At 46.0% G+C, this 20,376-nt stretch overlaps 1 protein-coding gene across 10 annotated transcripts in view; it reads left to right on the top strand.

The window, feature by feature from the left end:
• The window catches only part of LOC118365956 (filamin-C-like), a 79,079-nt gene that overhangs the window by 45,513 nt on the left and 13,190 nt on the right, over positions 1 to 20,376 (top strand). For 5 of the 10 annotated variants that reach the window (XM_052492081.1, XM_052492080.1, XM_052492079.1 and 2 more), the window contains exons 5-26: positions 851 to 969; positions 1,103 to 1,180; positions 1,304 to 1,466; positions 1,753 to 1,953; positions 3,541 to 3,663; positions 5,463 to 5,600; positions 5,815 to 5,941; positions 6,327 to 6,463; positions 7,033 to 7,226; positions 7,399 to 7,656; positions 8,141 to 8,264; positions 8,489 to 8,649; positions 8,743 to 8,833; positions 9,054 to 9,223; positions 9,926 to 10,043; positions 10,507 to 10,769; positions 11,821 to 12,418; positions 16,539 to 16,712; positions 18,142 to 18,304; positions 18,600 to 18,760; positions 19,993 to 20,160; positions 20,239 to 20,362. In XM_052492081.1, the coding sequence (XP_052348041.1) occupies positions 851 to 969; positions 1,103 to 1,180; positions 1,304 to 1,466; positions 1,753 to 1,953; positions 3,541 to 3,663; positions 5,463 to 5,600; positions 5,815 to 5,941; positions 6,327 to 6,463; positions 7,033 to 7,226; positions 7,399 to 7,656; positions 8,141 to 8,264; positions 8,489 to 8,649; positions 8,743 to 8,833; positions 9,054 to 9,223; positions 9,926 to 10,043; positions 10,507 to 10,769; positions 11,821 to 12,418; positions 16,539 to 16,712; positions 18,142 to 18,304; positions 18,600 to 18,760; positions 19,993 to 20,160; positions 20,239 to 20,362 (3,853 nt within the window). The remainder of the gene's footprint in view (positions 1 to 850; positions 970 to 1,102; positions 1,181 to 1,303; positions 1,467 to 1,752; positions 1,954 to 3,540; positions 3,664 to 5,462; positions 5,601 to 5,814; positions 5,942 to 6,326; positions 6,464 to 7,032; positions 7,227 to 7,398; positions 7,657 to 8,140; positions 8,265 to 8,488; positions 8,650 to 8,742; positions 8,834 to 9,053; positions 9,224 to 9,925; positions 10,044 to 10,506; positions 10,770 to 11,820; positions 12,419 to 16,538; positions 16,713 to 18,141; positions 18,305 to 18,599; positions 18,761 to 19,992; positions 20,161 to 20,238; positions 20,363 to 20,376) is intronic. The other 5 variants (XM_052492084.1, XM_052492088.1, XM_052492083.1 and 2 more) reach the window with 1 other exon arrangement.

Below are 20,376 nucleotides of genomic sequence, written 5' to 3'. Positions count from 1 at the left end.
TGTTAACAAGAAATGTGTGGAGTGGTTGAAAAACGAGTTTTAATGACTCCTACCTAAGTGTATGTAAACTTCCAACTTCAACTGTATGTACATGTAGGTAGAGTTAATTAAAGTGACTATGCATAGATGACAACAGAGTGTGGCAGTGGTGTGGAGAGGGGAGGGGGTGAGCAATGTGAATAGTCTGGGTAGCCATTTGACTAGATATTCAGGAGTCTTATGGTTTGGGGGTAGAAGCTGTTTTAGAAGCCTCTTGGACCTAGACTTGGTGCTCCGGTAACGCTTGCAGTGTGGTAGCAGCGAGAACAGTCTATGACTAGCTTGGCTGGAGTCTTTGACATTTTTTAGGGCCTTCCTCTAAACACTGATTGGTAAAGAGGTCCTGGATGGCAGGAAGTTTGGCCCCAGTGATGTACTGGGCCGTACGCACTACCCTCTGTAGTGCCTTGTGGTCGGAGGCCGAGCAGTTGCCATACCAGGCAGTGATGGAACCAGTCAGGATGCTCTCGATGGTGCAGCTGTAGAACCTTTTGAGGATCTGAGGATCCATTCCAAATCTTTTCAGTCTCCTGAGGGCGAATTGGTTTTGTCCCACCTGCTTCACGACGGTCATGGTGTGCTTGGACCACTGCAATAAAAAATAACAAAACAAATAAAACATAGGTAAAAATCAGACTTCCTTAACAATCTACATCTTCTAAAGGCTCAATCGCCCAAAGGCCTTCTGTTTATTCTGTATTTTTATACTGTATATGAGGTGCAAGAATTATTGTTGTTTCATCCTGTTCACATCTGTCAGCACAGAATAAGTGACAGAGGGCTCTTACATCTCCATCCTTTCCCCCGTCAGGTATTGATCCCAGAGGTAACATGGTGCTGAAGCCGGCTGAGTTCATCGTGGAGACAGTGGAGGCGGGGCTAGGGGAGGTGCTGGTCTATGTGGAGGACTCAGAGGGACACACAGAGGAGGTGGGGCACTCTCACTCACATGAACCCATAACTCCTCAATCCCTTACTCCTCCATCCTGAAGATGCTGTTCATTTGCCCAATTTGCTGTTCTCTCTCCTTTTCTCCCGTCTCGCCCCTCTCTTTCTTTTCCAGGCCAGAGTGATCCCCAACAATGACAAGAACAGGACGTACTCTGTCATCTACCTACCCAAAGTGGAGGGCCTTCACAAGGTAACGCACTTACAGTACCTGTATTTACATACTTAAATATTTTGAATTTTAGTTGATAAACTTCAGTAGTATGGGATTTCCTCCAGTGGTCTAACAGGGGTCTATGCGTGTTCTTTTCCCCAGGTGAAGGTGATGTTCGCTGGGCAGGACATAGACAGGAGTCCCTTCGTAGTGAGTGTGTCCAAGGCCATGGGAGACCCCAACAAGGTGCAGGCCAGAGGACCAGGACTGGAGCCTGTAGGCAACGTGGCTAACAAGCCGACCTACTTCGACATCTACACAGCAGGTAACACACACATACATATCTGGGGAGGACCATGTTCATGGTATGGAAGTAGATCATCTACCTTCCCTATTGAAATCCCCTAGTTTCATCAATAGGGTTGTAAGTAAATCTAAGGATCTTTTAGAGTGATCATTAGCTTTGCAATATTAGCTGATATTTATTCCTTCAATCATGATGACAAAGTACATGTATGTATTTGTTCTCTCTACCGTCCTCCAGTGTTATGTCCATTTCTGTCCCCTGAACACACAGTAGAAGGTGTTAGCACATCTCTTTTTGTCCTCAGGTGCCGGTGCTGGAGATGTGGGTGTGATCATTGTGGACTCCCAGGGCAGAAGAGACACCGTGGAGATCATTCTGGAAAACAAGGGGGACAGTATTTTCCGTTGTACCTATTGCCCTATCCTGAAGGGGCCTCATGTTATCTACGTGACGTTTGCTGGGCAGCAGATACCCAGAAGCCCTTTCACTGTCCACATCTCAGAGGGTAACATACACACACATGCCTGTGCGCACGCACACACACACACACACACACACACACACACACACACACACACACACACACACACACACACACACACACACACACACACACACACACACACACACACACACACACACACACAAACAAACAAACAAACAAACAAACAAACAAACAAACAAACACACAAACACAGATTTTATTGATCGTACTGATTTTTTATAGTAATCCACTATCTGACTCCCTCCCTCTCTTTCTAATCTGAGTAATATTGAGTTTTAATGCCTAGACTGACCTCACTACTAAACATTTGATCTCCATAACAGACAGTGATAACCTGCCTTAACCTCTCTGAACCACCCATACCGGATCCGGGATAATTGTCATCAGCAAAGCTGAATAGCATAGCGCCACAGTCAAATAATATTACCAGAAAATATTAATATTCATGAAATCACAAGTGCAACATTGCAAAACACAGTTTAACCTTTTGTTAATCCACCTGTCATTTTGAAATTATGCTTTACAGCGAAAGCAATACAAGCGTTTGTGTAAGTTTATCGATCACTCGACAAAACAATAAGTACACTTAGCATCAGGTAACTTGGTCACGAAAATCAGAAAAGCAATCAAATTAATTGTTTACCTTTGATGATCTTCGGATGTTTTCACTCACGAGACTCCCAGTTAGACAACAAATGTTCCTTTTGTTCCATAAAGATATTTTTTTATATATCCAAATACCTCCGTTAGTTTGGTGCGTTATGCCCAGGAATCCACCGGAAAGAGCAGTCATGACAACGCAGACAAAAATTCCAAATGATATCCATAATGGCCACAGAAACATGTCAGATGTTTTTTATAATCAAACCTCAGGGTGTTTTTCAAATATCTATTCGATAATATATCGACAGTTGGCTTTTCACTTGGACCGGGAGTAACAATGGCCACCTTGCTCTTTTGCGCACAACTCACTCTGAGAGCCCCCACCTATCCACTTACGCAATGTGGTCGTTCACGCTCATTCTTCAAAATAAAAGCCTGAACCTATGTCTAAAGACTGTTGACACCTTGAAGAAGCAATAGGAAAAGGAATCTGGTTGATATCCCTTTAAATGGAGCAATGGGAGGCTATGGAACATGGAGTTTTAAATAGAAGCCACTTCCTGGTTTGATTTTTTTCAGGGTTTCGCCTGCAATATCAGTTCTGTTATACTCACAGAAAATATTTTGACAGTTTTGGAAACTTTAGCGTGTTTTCTATCCTAATCTGTAAATGATATGCATATTCTAACATCTTGTCCTGACAAATAGGCCGTTTACTTTGGGAACGTTATTTTTCCAAACATAAAAATACTGCCCCCTAGCTTCAAGAGGATAACAGACAGGCCCCCGACATGGTCTGAAGTCTTTTGGGTTATTCTGAAAATTGTTGGGTTAGGGTTGGTGAACCCTTGGTTTGTGGGAGGACCTTGGATGGGTTCTGAGTGTTGGAGCAGCAGGGTTCTAAGCTGTGGCTTCTGGTGGTTCTCCAGAGTGACCTGTCCTGTTCCTGCGTGTGTCTTATGTTGTTGTTGTTCCTCCATGCAGCTCCACCGAGCGCCCTGCCCCCTGGCTCTCCGGTGCAGATAGTGCCCCAGTCCATACGCACCCCACCCACAGACAAGGCCAAGAGAGTGCCCCCCCCAACACCGCCCAAACCCAGGCGACCAAGTTAGTACAGGCCTGCCCGTGGAGCAGAGACTGGAGCCTGCCTGCGCCAGCCTGGTCCCCCCTAAACTCAAAACTATACCCCCAACCCCCGCGATGCACCGCACCAGGTGTCCCCAGCTTGATGGCATGTGCTGGCGCTTAGCCCTCTGTGGCTTCACCCCCCCCTTCAAACCAGGCAGCTTTCAAAGAGAGAGAATGAGAGGGAATGAGTGAGTTTGTAACTGAAAGAAGAAATGAAAGGATGAGGGAGAGAGAATGCAAGAATGAAAGAAAAGGAAGAGAGTGAATGGGAGAAAGAAATGCAGTTCCTCCTCATTTTAACAATAGAGGCAGCACCATCCATCCAGGTGGTTGGCTGGTTTTGGACGGTCACCTTTACAGACGCTCAGGAGTTCTTCAACACACAGAGGTCACACACTTACAGTACATCACCTTCTTCAAAAATATAAGTACATTGGTCTTCCAACATTGTCTCATTGCAATAATCTTTGAATAATGCATATCAAAAAAGTGATCAAATAATCCCACACACATTAATTTCTATCCAGTTTGTAGCTCACTTTGGCTTAATATCCTGTACCACGTGATTTGATTTCTTCCACGTGTGACGTTAAATTGACTTGGACGATTTAGAACAGAACTAATGAGTAACAACACCCATGAATGAACAAAAATGGATTTGAACAAAACAACAGCATCATAGTGTACCATAACACTGTTTTTTTGTGATAGTTTCCCAATTCACCTTTTGATAACCCAGAAACAAACAATCCTGTTCAAGTCAAACGAAAATTGATTGTCTTGACTTTTGACCTTTGATTCATTGGACGAGAGCGAACGTCAGCGTGACCGTCCAGACGTGTGTGAGTCTTACATACCTCATTACACTGTCTACTTGTCATCCTCATTTTCATCCCCCTCCAGACCAAAGCAATCGCTCTGTGTTCAGTCAGCCATTTACAACTTTACATTTTCTGACTAACACTGAACATGCAAATGCTCCTCCATTTGTAGCTTAATGTTAACCTGACATTTCTTAAAGCTTTTTCATAACATAACAAAACAATAACATTGTTTGTCTTCATAACCCACTTTAATAAGCCTCTCTATCAAGAGGTTTTCCATCAATCTATTTCACTTTTCATCCAGTTATTTTATTAAGTTGTTTTCCATATTTTTCTTTTGGTCACCTCTAAACTTGTCTCTAAACATCTCTAAAATAAAATGATGATGAATTGGGAGAGTTAGCTGGTTATTTCTTCCTAATTTCACAAAATTACTGTAATGTTTTCTGTGGCCAAGGCATTTTTACAGTCCTATTACAGCACTGGTAATTAGCTAATTGAAAGCCTGCTGCATCATAACTCAAGATGTTAGCATAGTTATGCTAGCTATTTTTCCTTGGAATGTTTTGCCATCTAACTAGAGGTTCGCCGTGTAACATCATTGTATTCAAGCCCATAGAAATGATTTCAACACGTCTTGTTGTTTTCATTTGGACTTATCCATTCAAGCCCAGTGTCTTACAGTAACCCGCCTTTGTTCTCTGTCTAGCTGTTCTGCAGGTTTATAACTCCTGTTCAATGTCCATCTCTCCTGTTGCTTCTTCCCTGGTAGCCCATGCAGACTGTAGCCCATGCAGACTGTAGCCCATGCAGACTGTAGCCCATGCAGACTGTGCTTCATGCACCACCATTCAACCGACTAACTAACAGCCAACCTCTGCCGCAGCCTGTGTGTGTGAGTGTGTATCCTGTTGTCTTCTTGTCTAACCACGTTACCCCTCGGTGGTCCCACAGCCAGCAACCCCAACATGTGCCGGGCCTCAGGGAGAGGTCTCCAGCCTAAGGGGGTGAGGGTGAAAGAGGTGGCCGAATTCAAGGTCTACACCAAGGGAGCCGGCAGCGGAGAGCTCAAGGTCACCGTCAAGGGGCCAAGTGAGTGTGTGGATATGAGTGTAGTATTTTGTATTGTTTATGACTTGCCACCACATTAATTTACTGGTTTCATAGGGGCATAAATACTCTTCATGAAATGTAATGCTTTTCAATGGTCTAGCTGTGATAGGAAAGCTACTGTATGCTCTGGCTAGCCTTTGACCTCTGAGCGGCTGTGTGTGACCCTTGTGTGACCTGTTTGTGACCCCCTCAGAGGGACTAGAGGAGCCTGTGAAGGTGCGTGACGTGGGAGACGGGGTGTATGAGTGTGACTACTACCCCATCATGACTGGCAAATACACCATCACCATCACCTGGGGCGGACAGACCATCCCACGCAGGTAAAACCCTGTCCGCCCCCCTATTCTGCTGTGGGCACAACCACATGAAAGTTACAAAGGCAATGTGCTCAACCATTAAGGGCTTTCCAGGGGTGTCCTGGAAGGACAGATGTTGAAATAGCTTAAAGAAGCCAAAATGACCTGTGATGAGTCATGTTATGAAGCGTACATTCCTGCATTCCTTAGAGTTTAATGGTTGGGGGGAGGGGGGGTGGAACTGGAAATATCATTGCTGCCCAACATCAATTACGTGAATTTTACATGACATTACAGTCAATGGGGCTATAAAGGATTCCTGTTTGACGAGACCACCCCTGACTGTATGTGTGTCTATGTATGTATGTGTCTGCATTAAATTGTGTGTGTGTGTGTGTGTTTCCTGCAGCCCGTTTGAGGTGGGGGTGAGTGAGGACGTGGGGTCCCAGAAGGTGAGGGCGTGGGGGCCGGGCCTGGAGACAGGCATGGTGGGGAAGTCAGCTGACTTTGTGGTGGAGGCCATCGGCACAGAGGTGGGAACTCTGGGTAAGTCTGACGGCCGTAAAAAGAGAAAGACACAGGATTATACTATTGGACTGTTTTCCATTGAAATTCTGCCATGACTGTCAGGCAATTTATGTCCAAGCAGACACACACACACACGCACACGCACACGCACACGCACACGCACACGCACACGCACACGCACACACAAACACAATAGTTATTAGTTGGAGAGTTGGAGAGATTAAAGCCCACATTTTGGGGGTCACTTGTCACGGAAACCAGCGCAAGGCCTGAAGGCTTCCTGTTCCTGTCACATGATCAGTCTGACCTGCCAGCTGAGGGAAAAGGTCATGACCCCTGATGGTTCACCTTATCACAGTTATTATACGAATTAGGATTAATTTACTCTTCTTTCTCTGTCTTCTACCTCTATCGCAAGCGACAACAAAACCAACCTGCCAATATTACTTAGTCTGTTGTCATCTATGCCTGTTTGCCTCTTTGTTGCCAGTGTATCTGTGTGCATTTCTGTGTGTGTGTGAGCTTATATCTCTACCCACTATATAATGTGTACCTATATCTCTCTCCCTGTCCCTGTTCATCCCCAGGTTTCTCCATCGAGGGCCCGTCGCAGGCTAAGATAGAGTGTGATGATAAGGGCGACGGGTCATGTGACGTACGTTACTGGCCCACGGAGCCTGGCGACTACGCTGTTCACGTCATCTGTGACGACGAGGACATCAAGGACAGCCCCTTTATGGCCCACATCCTCCTCACAGCCAATGACGTGTTCCCTGAGAAGGTTAGACCCCACCCCTTCACATTTACCCCACCAGCTTGCCAGCCTGCAGAACGAGAATATTAAAGTGACGTAACAGTAAGAGAATGGTAACATACTGTAATAGTGACGTAATAATGACATAAAGGCTACATAAGTATGACATAACAGCATTATAAATGCCTTCTACTTGCAGGTGAAGAGCTATGGCCCAGGTCTGGAACCGATTGGCTGCATTGTCAACAAACCAGCAGAGTTCACCATTGATGCAAGTGGAGCCGGCAGGGGCCAGCTAAAGATATACGCCCAGGATGCAGAGGGCTTCCCCATCGACATCCAGATCACAGAGAACGGAGACAGCACCTTCCTCTGTGTCTACATTCCCACCAAGCCCATCAAACACACCATCATTATCACCTGGGGAGAGGTCAACGTCCCCAACAGTCCCTTCAGGGTAAGGCTGACCACCCAACTCTAACAGACTGTAATCAAATACCTGTTAGAGCAGGGCTCTCCAACCCTGTTCCTGGAGAGAGACCCTCCTGTAGGTTTTCACTCCTCCGCAGTTGTAAATAACCTGATTCAGCTTATCAACCAGCTAATTATTAGAATCAGGTGCGCTAGATTAGGGTTGGAGCAAAATCCTACAGGACGGTAACTCTCCAGGAACAGGGTTGAAGAGCCCTGTGTTAGATACACATACAGTCCACACGTACAGTACGTCACTTACAGCGTTCTATTGCAAAGGCCGTGCATTTCCAAAGATAGTATACAGCTTTGTACAATGTTATAGTGCTGGTAATGTATGGTCATTGCTGTGTGTGTGTGTGTGTGTGTGTGTGTGTGTGTGTGTGTGTGTGTGTGTGTGTGTGTGTGTGTGTGTGTGTGTGTGTGTGTGTGTGTGTGTGTGTGTGTGTGTGTGTGTGTGTGTGTCTCAGGTGACCATCGGAGAGGGCAGCCACCCAGAGAATGTGAAGGTGTATGGTCCAGGTGTGGAGAAGTCAGGTCTGAAGGCCAACGAGCCCACCTACTTCACTGTGGACTGCAGCGAGGCAGGTCAAGGTGAGATGCAACATAGAAATATAACACATAGAAGGGTCTTCACTACTTATCTTTGTAGCTGACAGTTTGGGTGTTGTTGAGTGGGTTCTAACACTGATGAGTATTTTGTTGCCATCTGCCTTCTCAATGCTAAACAATATTACTTGCGTTTTTCCACTCCAATGTTCATCCCCTTCCTGAATTCCCTAATCCTGGACCCCTTCACTCCCATTCCCATTCCTCAGGGGATGTCAGTATCGGCATAAAGTGTGCTCCCGGCGTGGTGGGTCCGGCAGAGGCTGACATCGACTTTGACATCATCAAGAACGACAACGACACGTTCACAGTGAAGTACATGCCCCCCGGCCCCGGACGCTACACCATCATGGTGCTGTTCGCTGACCACGTGAGAGAAAGAGAAACTACGCCACCATTTTTAGCTTCATTAATATGAAACCGAACAATAACAATGACCTTCCCACTTTGACCCTTGACACAGGAAATACCCATCAGCCCTTTCAGGATCAAGGTGGACCCCTCCCATGACGCTAACAAGGTGAGGGCGGAGGGACCCGGACTCAACAAGACAGGTGAGACTTCTAGTATCCATGACATCAAGCCACCGACATGGCCAATAGAGCAACATCACATAAAACTATGATGCTAAAAATGACTTTAGAGATACAAAACAATGGATATCAATGTCCAATTCTGGTATTTTATTTAATTCTATGCTAATGACTGTTAATGCACCTGATTAGTAGATCAGTTGTATTGATCACGAATATCCCTCTGTGTGACAACGTCAAGGAGTGGAAGTAGGTAAGCCCACCCACTTCACCATCTACACCAAGGGAGCGGGCAAGGCCAAGCCTGAAGTGCACTTCACCGGAGCAGCCAAAGGGGACGCCGTTCGAGACTTTGAGATCATTGACAACCATGACTATTCCTACACCGTGCGCTACACTGCAGTGCAACAGGTATGTAACCATGACTACTCCTACACCGTGCGCTACACTGCAGTGCAACAGGTATGTAACCATGACTACTCCTACACCGTGCGCTACACTGCAGTGCAACAGGTATGTAACCATGGCTACTCCTACACTGTGAGCTACACTGGAGTGCAACAGGTATGTAACCATGACTACTCCTACACTGTGAGCTACACTGGAGTGCAACAGGTATGTAACCATGACTACTCCTACACCGTGCGCTACACTGCAGTGCACATATGTTCAGTATGTCCATATGTCATAATATAACATAACAACTCATTCATCTGTTCTCTCTCTCTCTCTCTCTCTCTCTCTCTCTCTCTCTCTCTCTCTCTCTCTCTCTCTCTCCATCTCCCATATCCTCTCTCTTTTTCTCTCTCTCCCTCCCTCTTTCCCCACCATATCGCCCTCTGTCTCTCCCTCTCTCATATCTCTCTCTCTCTCTTCCCCATCTCTCCCTCTCTCTCGCTCTCCCTCTCTCCCCCTCTCACCCTTTCTTCCTCTCTCTCTATCTCTCCCTCTCTCTCTCTCTCTCTCTCTCTCTCTCTCTCTCTCTCTCTCTCTCTCTCTCTCTCTCTCTCTCTCTCTCCCCTCTCACCCTTTCTCCCTCTCTCTCTGTCTCTCTCTCTCTCTCTCCCCCTCTCACCCTTTCTCCCTCTCTCTCTCTGTCTCTCCCTCTCTCAGGGTAACATGTCTATCTCAATCTGCCACGGCGGTGACCCCATTCCCAAGAGCCCCTTCAACATCACTGTGGCTCCGCCCCTTGACCTTAATAAGGTCAAAGTTCAGGGGTTGAACAACAGTGAGTAGCCCCCCCACACACACACGTACTGTCATTTTACTAAGAAACTGACCAGGAAATAACCACTGTTCATCACATGGAAGAGTGTGACCTTATGACCTCCAACACACTTGTCTTCTCCAGAACACACAGCCATAGATAATACGTTGGAATTCTTCTGACAGTTACTTCCTTTAAGAAGAAATATATAAAATCAACTGGCTCTCTCTCGTGAAATTCAATACTGCCAAGGAATAATTTGGCCGATGCACCAAGGACAGTATAGTATTTGTTTTATGTGATGGCTTGGCTCCATAGTCATATAGAAAATAATTATGATCCCCTAGGTATCTAATCATTCCATTCTGTTCAATTCAAATCTATTGTTTTCATTTTGGTGCCAAACAGGAATGTAGGCTATAGCCCGGCCTGATACCCTGTGTGTGTGTGTTCGTGTGTGTGTGTGTTTGTGTGTGACCTACAGAGGTTGACGTTGGGAAGGATCAGGAGTTCACTGTGAGCACGCATGGCGCCGGTGGTCAGGGCAAGTTGGATGTGAAGATCACCTCGCCCTCTCGTCGGCCAATCCCCTGCAAGCTGGAGTCTGACACGGCCAACGAAGTGCACACTGTGAAGTACATTCCCCCTGAGGAGGGCCCCTACAAAGTGGACATCAGCTATGATGGGAACCCTGTGCCTGGGAGCCCTTTCACTGTGGAGGGGGTGATGCCCCCTGACCCCTCAAAGGTAGGATACACCTGAGACGAACACACACACTCACACACACACACACACACACACACACACACACACACACACACACACACACACACACACACACACACACACACACACACACACACACACACACACACACACACACACACACACACACACACACACACAACCTGTGTACAGTAAGCACTGTAGAATACAGATCACCAAAGGATTATGTGGATAAAGCTAGTGGGTTTTACACTTTGAGCTATGCTGGAAGGAATGTTCAGACATCTCACAACACTGTGCTGCTCTGTCGAGCGATTGGTCCAGTCTGCATGGGGTTAACAACTGCCAGAGAGGGTCTAACTCAAAACCCATGGTGTCCTATCTTAGTAGTGAGTATCTCCTCACCCATCTCTCTGCCCCTTTTTCCATCTCCCGTTCTCACACAGACAGGTCCAGGAGCAGTAGAAGTGTAATACAGTGATAATGAAACATATTCATCACTCTGATCACCTGGGGGCTGTTTGATTTGGCCAAGACTCATCCAGAGAGTACCAATCATTAACCAATGTCAGCAGATGTGTGTTTGTGTGTGAGAGAGAGAAAGAGAGAGCGAGTATGTGTGCGTATACATGTGCGTGTGTGTGTGTTCCCTTTGGTCACAGTTAGATGAGTCAGGCGGTGAGGTCACTGCTGTCCCATGTGGGACTGGGGCTGTTGGTACATAGCACACCTGAACCCCTTCACCAGATATTCCCCAACCCCCCCATACACCATCACTCTCTGAAAGCATTACTGGGAGGGTTTAGAATGTGCCGGTCATGCAGAGAAGGAACTGAAATAGTTATTGTGGTCATAGACATATGCATTTTTCATGTTGGTCAGATGGAGTCATCTTTCAACCATTTCTCAGATGAGACTACTGTTACTTCTTCACTTCTGATGGCTCTATTACTGAAATTCAATAGAGCTTAATATCGCATACTCCATTTTATTTGTAACATAGAGCACCCATTTTAGATCTAATCACCCCCTCTGAGCTGTCTAATGGTTTCTCCCCTTTGCTGTCACTCAGGTGCGTGCCTATGGCCCAGGCCTCCAGGGGGGCATGGTGGGCAAGGCGGCCCCCTTCGCCATTGACACCAAGGGTGCGGGCACCGGCGGGCTGGGCCTGACCGTGGAGGGGCCATGCGAGGCCAAGATCGAGTGCCAGGACAACGGCGACGGGTCCTGCTCTGTCTCCTACCTGCCCACAGAGCCCGGCGAATATGCCATCAACATCCTGTTTGCCGAGCAGCACATCCCCGGCTCCCCCTTCAAGGCCATGGTACAGTCTGTGTTTGACCCCAGTAAGGTCACAGCAAGTGGGCCAGGCTTGGAGAGAGGGAAGGTCAACGAGGCAGGGTCGTTCGTAGTGGACTGCGCCAAGGCTGGGGAGGCCGAGCTGACCATTGAGATTATTTCCGATTCGGGGTCGAAGGCGGAGGTGCGTGTTCAGAACAACAGTGATGGGACCTATTCTATCACGTACATCCCACAGTTCCATGGCATGTATACTATCACCATTAAATACGGGGGCCACGCCGTGCCCGAGTTCCCCGCCCGTGTGCAGGTGGACCCAGCCGTGGATACCAGCGGGGTGAAGGTGTACGGACCAGGAGTGGAACCCAGAGGTAAGACCATTCACAAATGTAGATAATCATCGTCATCATCGTCATCATCATCATGACGATGACGGATAATAGGCTTTTCACTTTGAATGTTTTTCGCTGAATCTAGATCGGGCTTTTCAGAACTCAGGCTTCGTTTCACATATCTTATATAGAATTCAAAAAGGATTTCAGCTGAATAGCTTCTGAGTGAGTCAAACAGGTTTAAGAGTTATAAAGGCGGCCTGTAGTTAACAAAAGACCCAGTCTATAGCCTACTTTCTTAACAGTACATAAGAGATTTTTCAGAGAGAAAAGGGCCATGAATAATATGAATGAAGAAGTTGATCCTTACGGTGCCAAATGCAATATAAGTGAGGTTGTAGTAAAGGTAAAGGTTGTAGCTTAAATTAGAGGCTACCACATCCCTGCTGTTCAAAAGACTCTGGCTGTGTTCAAAATGGCACCCTGTTCCCTATATGGTGCAAAAGAAGTGCTCTATATAGAGAATAGGCTGCCATTTTGGACATAGTCTCTGTGTTATTGTGGATGGATCGTGCCGTCATCCCTCTCTCACTGCTAGTTTAACCCTTGACTGAGTTCAGGCCAGCCATTACATCAAACACAGAGTGAATGTCACAGTAAAGCAAAATAAACCAAGAGCCCTGGCCAAGAGACGTCCATCTCCTCTCGATTCCTCTGTCATTTCATTCCATTGTGATTCAAAGCACAACGGCAGTCTTTCCTGCCTTTATTACACCCCAAGCTGTCTCTCTCTCTGTCTCTCTGTCTCTCTGTCTCTCTGTCTCTCTGTCTCTCTGTCTCTGTCTCTCTCTCCCTCTCTCTCTCTCTCTCTCTGTCTCTCTGTCTCTGTCTCTCTGTCCCTCTGTCTCTCTCTGTCTCTCTGTCCCTCTGTCTCTCTCTCTCTCTCTGTCTCTCTGTCTCTCTGTCTCTCTCTCTCTCTGTCTCTCTCTCCCCTCTCTCTCTCTCTCTCTCTCTCTCTCTCTGTCTCTCTCTCTCTCTCTCTCTGTCTCTCTCTCTCTCTGTCTCTCTCTCCCTCTCTCTCTCTCTCTGTCTCTCTCTCTCTCTGTCTCTCTGTCTCTCTGTCTCTCTGTCTCTCTCTCTCTCTCTCTCTCTCTCTCTCTCTCTCTCTCTCTCTCTCTCTCTCTCTCTCTCTCTCTCTCTCTCTCTCTCTCTCTCTCTCTCTCTCTCTTTCAATTCAATTCAGTATACTTTATTTACATGGAAAGTAAACACTTACATTGTCAAAGTAAACATATATCGACGATGGTCAGAGCAATATACTAGACTGTAATTCATTCTTAAGAGTTTGAGCCGTTGGCAAAACAGACAGTCAAGGAAAAAGGTTTTGAAGTGTCTGTCCCATATCTAGGAGATATAAGAAAGCTCAGGAAATATAATGAAGCAATGATAATGATAGTGATACTCATATTAGCAGCAATTACAACAAATAATCATTAAGAATAGGTTAATATGAATAATCATACTATACTTCTCACTGGCTGTCTCTCACATTGTGGAAGGAGGCCACACATGTGGCTGATAAAACACAGCATTTGAGTTTTTAACCAATAATGTATTTAATGTATTTGAATAATGTAAATAATGTATTTGTTGTTTTATAATTTTGGGAAGAATGTATTTCTTATGTCAGAATATCTGTCACAGTCTGACAGAAAATACTGTTCTGTCTCTTCCTCTTCCTGGGTGAAGAACGAGCACAGCCTGTCCTCTCTGGTCTCTATGGCCAGGCTGTGCTCACTCAGTCTGTACATACAGTAGTTAGTGTTTTCCTCAGTTTTCAGATAGTCAGATAGTCTGCCACTGTGTACTGTTTGTTTAGAACTTAATAGCATTGAAGTTTACTTTGATTATTTGTGGGGGTTTTTCCCAATTGGTGATATTTTTCTTTTTGCTCTGTGATAATGTGGTTGGGCCAGATGCTGTCCGGAGGATTTGTTGTGTTGGTAGTGGTTAGTGAATTGAGCCTCAGGACCACCTGGCTGACGAGACTCTTCTCCTGTGGTGGTCACCTGACAGTTGAGATCTTTGTAGTGGTAGGAGCGGGGTCACCTGTTAAGAAATGTTTATATAATTTGGTAGGTCTTTTTTTGGATGCGTTGTTTATAGTTTTTCTCTGTACTCTTAGGATGATCTTAGAGAATCCTCATGCAGTGTTTCAATTGGGCGTTTGTCCCATTTGTCAAATTCTTGTTTTATAAGCGGACCCCGCACTTCCCTGCCATATAGTGCAATTGTTTCTGTTGTTGATTTGAATATTTTGAGCAAAATCCTAATTGGTATGTCTAATTTGATAGATATTTTAATGACAGAGAAAGCCCTACCTTGCTTTGTCTTCACGTTAATCCACAGCCAGGTTGAAGTTCACTGTGGAGCCCAGTAAAAATGGATATCGGTTTTCCCCAACATCTGGATAGAATGTTTGTCTTTTTGAGATTGACTGTCAAGGCCCAGGTCTGACAGAACTGTTGCAGATAATCTAGTTGTTGCTGTAACTCATATTTTGCGGGGGACAGCAGCACCATGTCTGCATACAGGAGGCATTTTATTTCTGTGTTGTTAAGAGTGAGACCGTGGGCTGTTGATTGTTCTAGTTTAAAAAAAATATATATATTAAATAGACTTGAGCTTCGGTTGTTCAACTGTTTCCCTCTGCGTCCTTGGGAAAATAAATGTGTACGTTTATTTCCAATGTTGACTGCACAGTTGTTATTTCTACACATTGATTTGAGGACGTCACACAGTATGCTTTTCTACTCACACCACTTTCTATTCATTTCAGAAAAATGTCTTCACGCTCAAAGTGAATCAAAGGCTTTTTGGAAATCCACAAAGCAGGAGAAATGTTTTGTTTTGATTCTCATGTTTAACATCTAGGGTGTGGAGGGTATACATGTGGTCTGAAGTTTGATCATTTGGTAGGAATTCAATTCGATTTTTGCTCAGAACATTGTAGTAATATGCTGTTCATGATGGCGCAGAGTATTTTTGCCAGGTTTCTGTTGACACAAATGCCACGGTAACTGTTTGGATCAAATTTGCCTCCATTTTGCCTCCATTTTTAGTCCTTGGTTCCAGATGTCAGGGGAATAGCCTACACTCAAAACCTGGTTAATGGAGTGTGGCAGTGCTAAATTTGTGGTCTGTGCATTTGATAAATTCTCTCTCTCTCTCTCTCTCTCTCTCTCTCTCTCTCTCTCTCTCTCTCCCTCTCTCTCTCTCTCTCTCTCTCTCTCTCTCTCTCTCTCTCTCTCTCTCTCTCTCTCTCTCTCTCTCTCTCTCTCTCTCTCTCTCTCTCTCTCTCTCTCTCTCTCTCTCTCTCTCTCTCTCTCTCTCTCTCTCTCTCTCTCTCTCTCCCTCTCTCTCTCCTTTGCTCTCTACCTCTGTCCTTTCTCTCCCACTCCTATTCTCTCTCCCCTATCTCTTTCTGTCCGTAGAGGAAGGAAAATAAACTGACGATTAGCCGTAGCGACCTGACCACAGCTTGACTGACATTACTGCCCTGCACAGCCTTGTCTGGCTTTGATTAGACTTGGACGATCCTGATTGGCCATGTCTGACTGTGAGGGGTTGTGATTGCTTTGTGATTGGTTGGTTGTGTTCCTGATTGGCAGTGATTGGCTGGGCTTTTAAAGCCAGTGGAATTGATACTGCAGACGTGCGGCTGTCAATGGAGGTTTGTGTTAACTCAGACAGACCTGCTGTCGAATTAGTCTCAGCTTAGATCCCAAGGGAAAAGTTAGAGATAGACAGGGGGAAGAGAGAGAGAAAGAGAAATGTGTGTCTATCACATAGAGAGAAAATAATTGCGATCAGAGTGCAGGAGGCTGCTGAGGGGAGGAAGGCTCATAATAATGGCCAGAACAGAGCAAATGGAATGGCATCAAACACTTGGAAACTGTGTTTGATGTATATGATACCATTTCCACAAGCCCGTTCTCCCAAATTAAGGTGCCACCAACCTCCTGTGGATCAGAGAACGAGGGACAAAGACAGAAGTACAGACAGACAGGCAGCCAGCCAGCCAGATAGACACATCACCTGTGAAAGACAGACAAAACAACCAAGCTCCACATACATATGGTATCTGTGTTGTCCACAGGGGTCCTGAGGGAGGTGACTACCCATTTCATCGTGGATGCCCGTGCCAAGAGCAAGACCGGGGGCAGCCATGTCAAGGCCCGCATCGTCAACCCTACAGGCGCCAACACAGACGCCTACATCACTGACAAGGGGGAAGGCACCTACAGAGTGGAATACGCTGCCTACGAGGATGGTAAGGCTGAGTCATGCATCTGCACCAATAATGTGATGTACATTCTATCTAGAGAACATTATGATGTATGAAGCAGAATATCAGGCACAATGTATTATCTGCCATATATGAAGCCAAAGCTCATAGGAAAGTCATTAGATTGCCTTGGATTGTATTGTACCTGAATGAGCCCACAGCCGCCCCAGTACACCCGTCTGATTGGCTTATAGCCCCTCTTGAGGCCTGCAGTGAGGGAGTCTGGGTAGCCTTGGTGCTCACCCTGTTTGTGAATGTTTTTCCAGCGCCACATGTCGTAATTCCCAAAAAATAAACCTTGTGGCTTTCATAAAACTAACTGTTTTCCCTCCCCCTTAGCCAGGGGGAAAAGAGCTGAGCTCAGCTGTTCTGCCCTTCATGACTTTAACATACTCTAGCCTGCCAGGAAGCAGTGTGATTTCTCCCAGTGTAGGCCCCTTGGCCCATATTCACCAAGTGGCTTTGAGTAGGAACACTGATATAGGATCAGGGGGGGGGGGATCTGATCGGAGATCAGCACTCCTACTGTGATATCATTTGTGTATACAGGCCCTGGCTGGAGATACGAGAGGACTTCGAGAGAAGTGGGAGGGGGTTGATGTATATTTAGGCCCCGGCTGTTGAGGACACGAGGGGGAAAGAGAGCACACACGTTGAGATTACATGGAAGAGGGAGAGAGAAGATGGGAGAGACACACAGAACAGAAAGAAAGAGGGAAGTTAAGGTAGAGAGGGGGAGAGAAAGAGTGATGAGCTAGGGAGAAAGACAGAAAGGCAAAAAAAATAACATTATAACAATGAATGAATGGAAGCTGGAACTAAATCTTCTCCCAGAGAGAGAGAGAGAGGTGGAGCGAGGGAGGGATGGATAGAGGGAGATAGAGAGGGAGATAGAGAGAGAGGTCTGGGGGAAGTAAGGTATTAGTAGCCGGTGACTGTCTACAGAGGGAGGGCAGATGGTTTTCCACTAATAGGGGATGCCTGTTACGTCCAGGCCTCAGCCCGCTGAATTGGGGACAGAAATACGCAACCTTGTGGCTCTCTGACATGGACTTTTCATAAACACGCACACACGCACACGCACGCACGCACGCACGCACGCACACACGCACACACACACACACACACACACACACACACACACACACACACACACACACACACACACACACACACACACACACACACACACACACACACACACACACACACACACACACACACACACACACACACACACACACAGTTTATTGTAGCAGTTTAGTAATCCAATCAGTGTTCCTCTAGCAATGGCCACAGTGATTCACTGTTGAGATTGTTTTTTTTGGTCACACTAGTTTCAAAAGAAAGTAGTCAAATGTGCTTTTGTGTGTGTGTGTGTGTGTGTGTTCTCTCACTGCTTGTGTGTGTTCAGGGATGCACCTGATAGAGGTGCTGTATGATGATGTGGCGGTGCCTAACAGTCCGTTCCGTGTCCCGGTAACGGAGGGTTGTGACCCTAGCCGTGTCAGAGCCTACGGCCCTGGTCTGGAGGAGGGCCTGGTCAACAAACCCAACCGCTTCACCGTTGAAACCAGGTACTAACTTACTTACTTACTTAATCCTCATCATTACCATGTGGAACATAAGGCTTCCATCAGAGATTTACACTGCATCCTTCTGTCAATCTGTTCAGGGGGTACACACTGGGTACACACTGGGGTGAAAATCAGATGGGTGAAATGGGGTATTCCTCTATCAGTTGGAGGAAGGTTAAATGGTGTGGCAAAAAAAAACATCTCAGTTATGAGATACTGGAAGCCATTATTCTCTCCTCCCTCTTCACCACCCCTCTCTCTTTCTGTCCCCCTCTCTCCCTCCCTCCCCCTCTAGGGGTGCTGGTACAGGGGGTCTGGGCCTGGCCATCGAGGGTCCATCAGAGGCTAAGATGTCCTGTAAGGACAATAAAGATGGCAGCTGCAGTGTGGAGTACATCCCCTTCACCCCGGGAGACTATGATGTCAACATTACCTTCGGAGGCTTGCCCATCCCAGGTACTTTATGATGTCACTTCTTCTGAGAGCCCCTTCACTTCCTGTTGGAAAGAATTTAAACTCTTCATGATTGGTTGATAAAGAGTGTTAGTGTCATGGAAGATGTTTTGATTGGTCTAGGCTTTCAAAAAGGTATGCGTATCAATGTACACTAGACCTGTATATATCACATGCTATAAGTATGGAATGGGAATGTTTTGCTTGGTCAGAGAGGATGAGGTGAAGCGAGAGGTCTACTCCGCCCAAACTCTGTCCATGAAAATAAGCCCACGAAGTGAGGAGTCAATGAGAGAGTTTATCTCTAATTTGCTAGGTGAGGCTTATTTGATCAAATAGAAGTTTCGTAATGACAAGTTTGTTACTAATGAGGTTTGGCCGGGGTAGGCCATCATTGTAAATAAGAATTTGTTATTAATTAACTTGCCTAGTTAAACACTTTTTTTTTTAATGAAGTGAACGCACGTGGCATTTTGGCAACTTTGGAAAATATTTTTTATTGGAGTTGTGCATGTCATAGAAATAGAGGAGTCATCATGGATATAACCAGTTTTAGCATGGACATTGCCATTGAGGGCTTCCCAATGACTGTATATATAAGTGGACAAAACCATTTATCACATGACACCATTCATTCCTATGTGAAGACTCAATAGTGCTTTGAAGCCAAATGAAGTCAGTTAAGATGACATCTCATGGAGACATAACATGCACAGTTTGAGCTACTCCAGGAAGTGATGTTGTAGGCTAACTCAGTGCTCCCCCTCAATGAGTAACTCAAGCTGAAGGCCGGCTGGGGTACTGGAGGCTGCCTTTAGCAACTAAATAAATGACCCTTATAACTTCTTCTGTTTGCAATTTTAAAATAGTCGGTTCAAGGACATACATCTGTTTTATTAGAAGCAACTATTGGTACTATGATTTTCTTTGAATTTCTATGGCCTGTTGTTCACACATATATCTGCTCTCTCTTTGGCTAGAATGGTCCCATCTGATCTCATCTTCTCTTGCCTGCCTTCCATATTTGAGGACATGTATTTCCATTGTTAGAGCTTTCAAATATCTTGGCAATGCAGGGCCTGTATAACACATGCTACAAGTATGTAATGAGAATGTTTTGCTTGGTCTGGGCTTTCAAAGAAGTACGTAAACAAATGAATACTCATCAATGTACACATGCAATATATACCTATACGTGTATAATTCCAATAGACTCCTGCCTGTGTGTGTTGCAGGGAGTCCCTTCCGTGTGCCAGTGAGAGAGCTGGTGGACCCAAGTAAGGTGAGGTGTTCAGGCCCAGGGCTGGGTAGTGGAGTCAGAGCCCGTGTTCTTCAGACCTTCACTGTGGACACCAGCAAGGCTGGCCTCGCCCCTCTGGGAGTGGTGCTGTACGGACCTACTGGTGAGAGAGAGAGAGACACCCCGACCCCTCCTTAAACTTTTCAGACTGTGGTCAATATTGAATTACTTCCCACCTCAGGAGTGGCTGAGCCAGTGAACATCACGGATAACGGAGACGGAACACACACAGCGACCTACACCCCGGCCAAGGACGGCCCGTACACCGTGTGTGTGAAGTACGCTGACCAGGAGGTCCCTCGCAGGTCAGAACAGCAGG

The sequence above is a fragment of the Oncorhynchus keta genome, chromosome 33, assembly GCF_023373465.1.
Source record: "Oncorhynchus keta strain PuntledgeMale-10-30-2019 chromosome 33, Oket_V2, whole genome shotgun sequence".
Lineage (NCBI taxonomy): Eukaryota > Metazoa > Chordata > Actinopteri > Salmoniformes > Salmonidae > Oncorhynchus > Oncorhynchus keta.
Note: the sequence above shows the minus strand (reverse complement) of the source record. Positions and strands in the feature narration are given on the sequence as shown.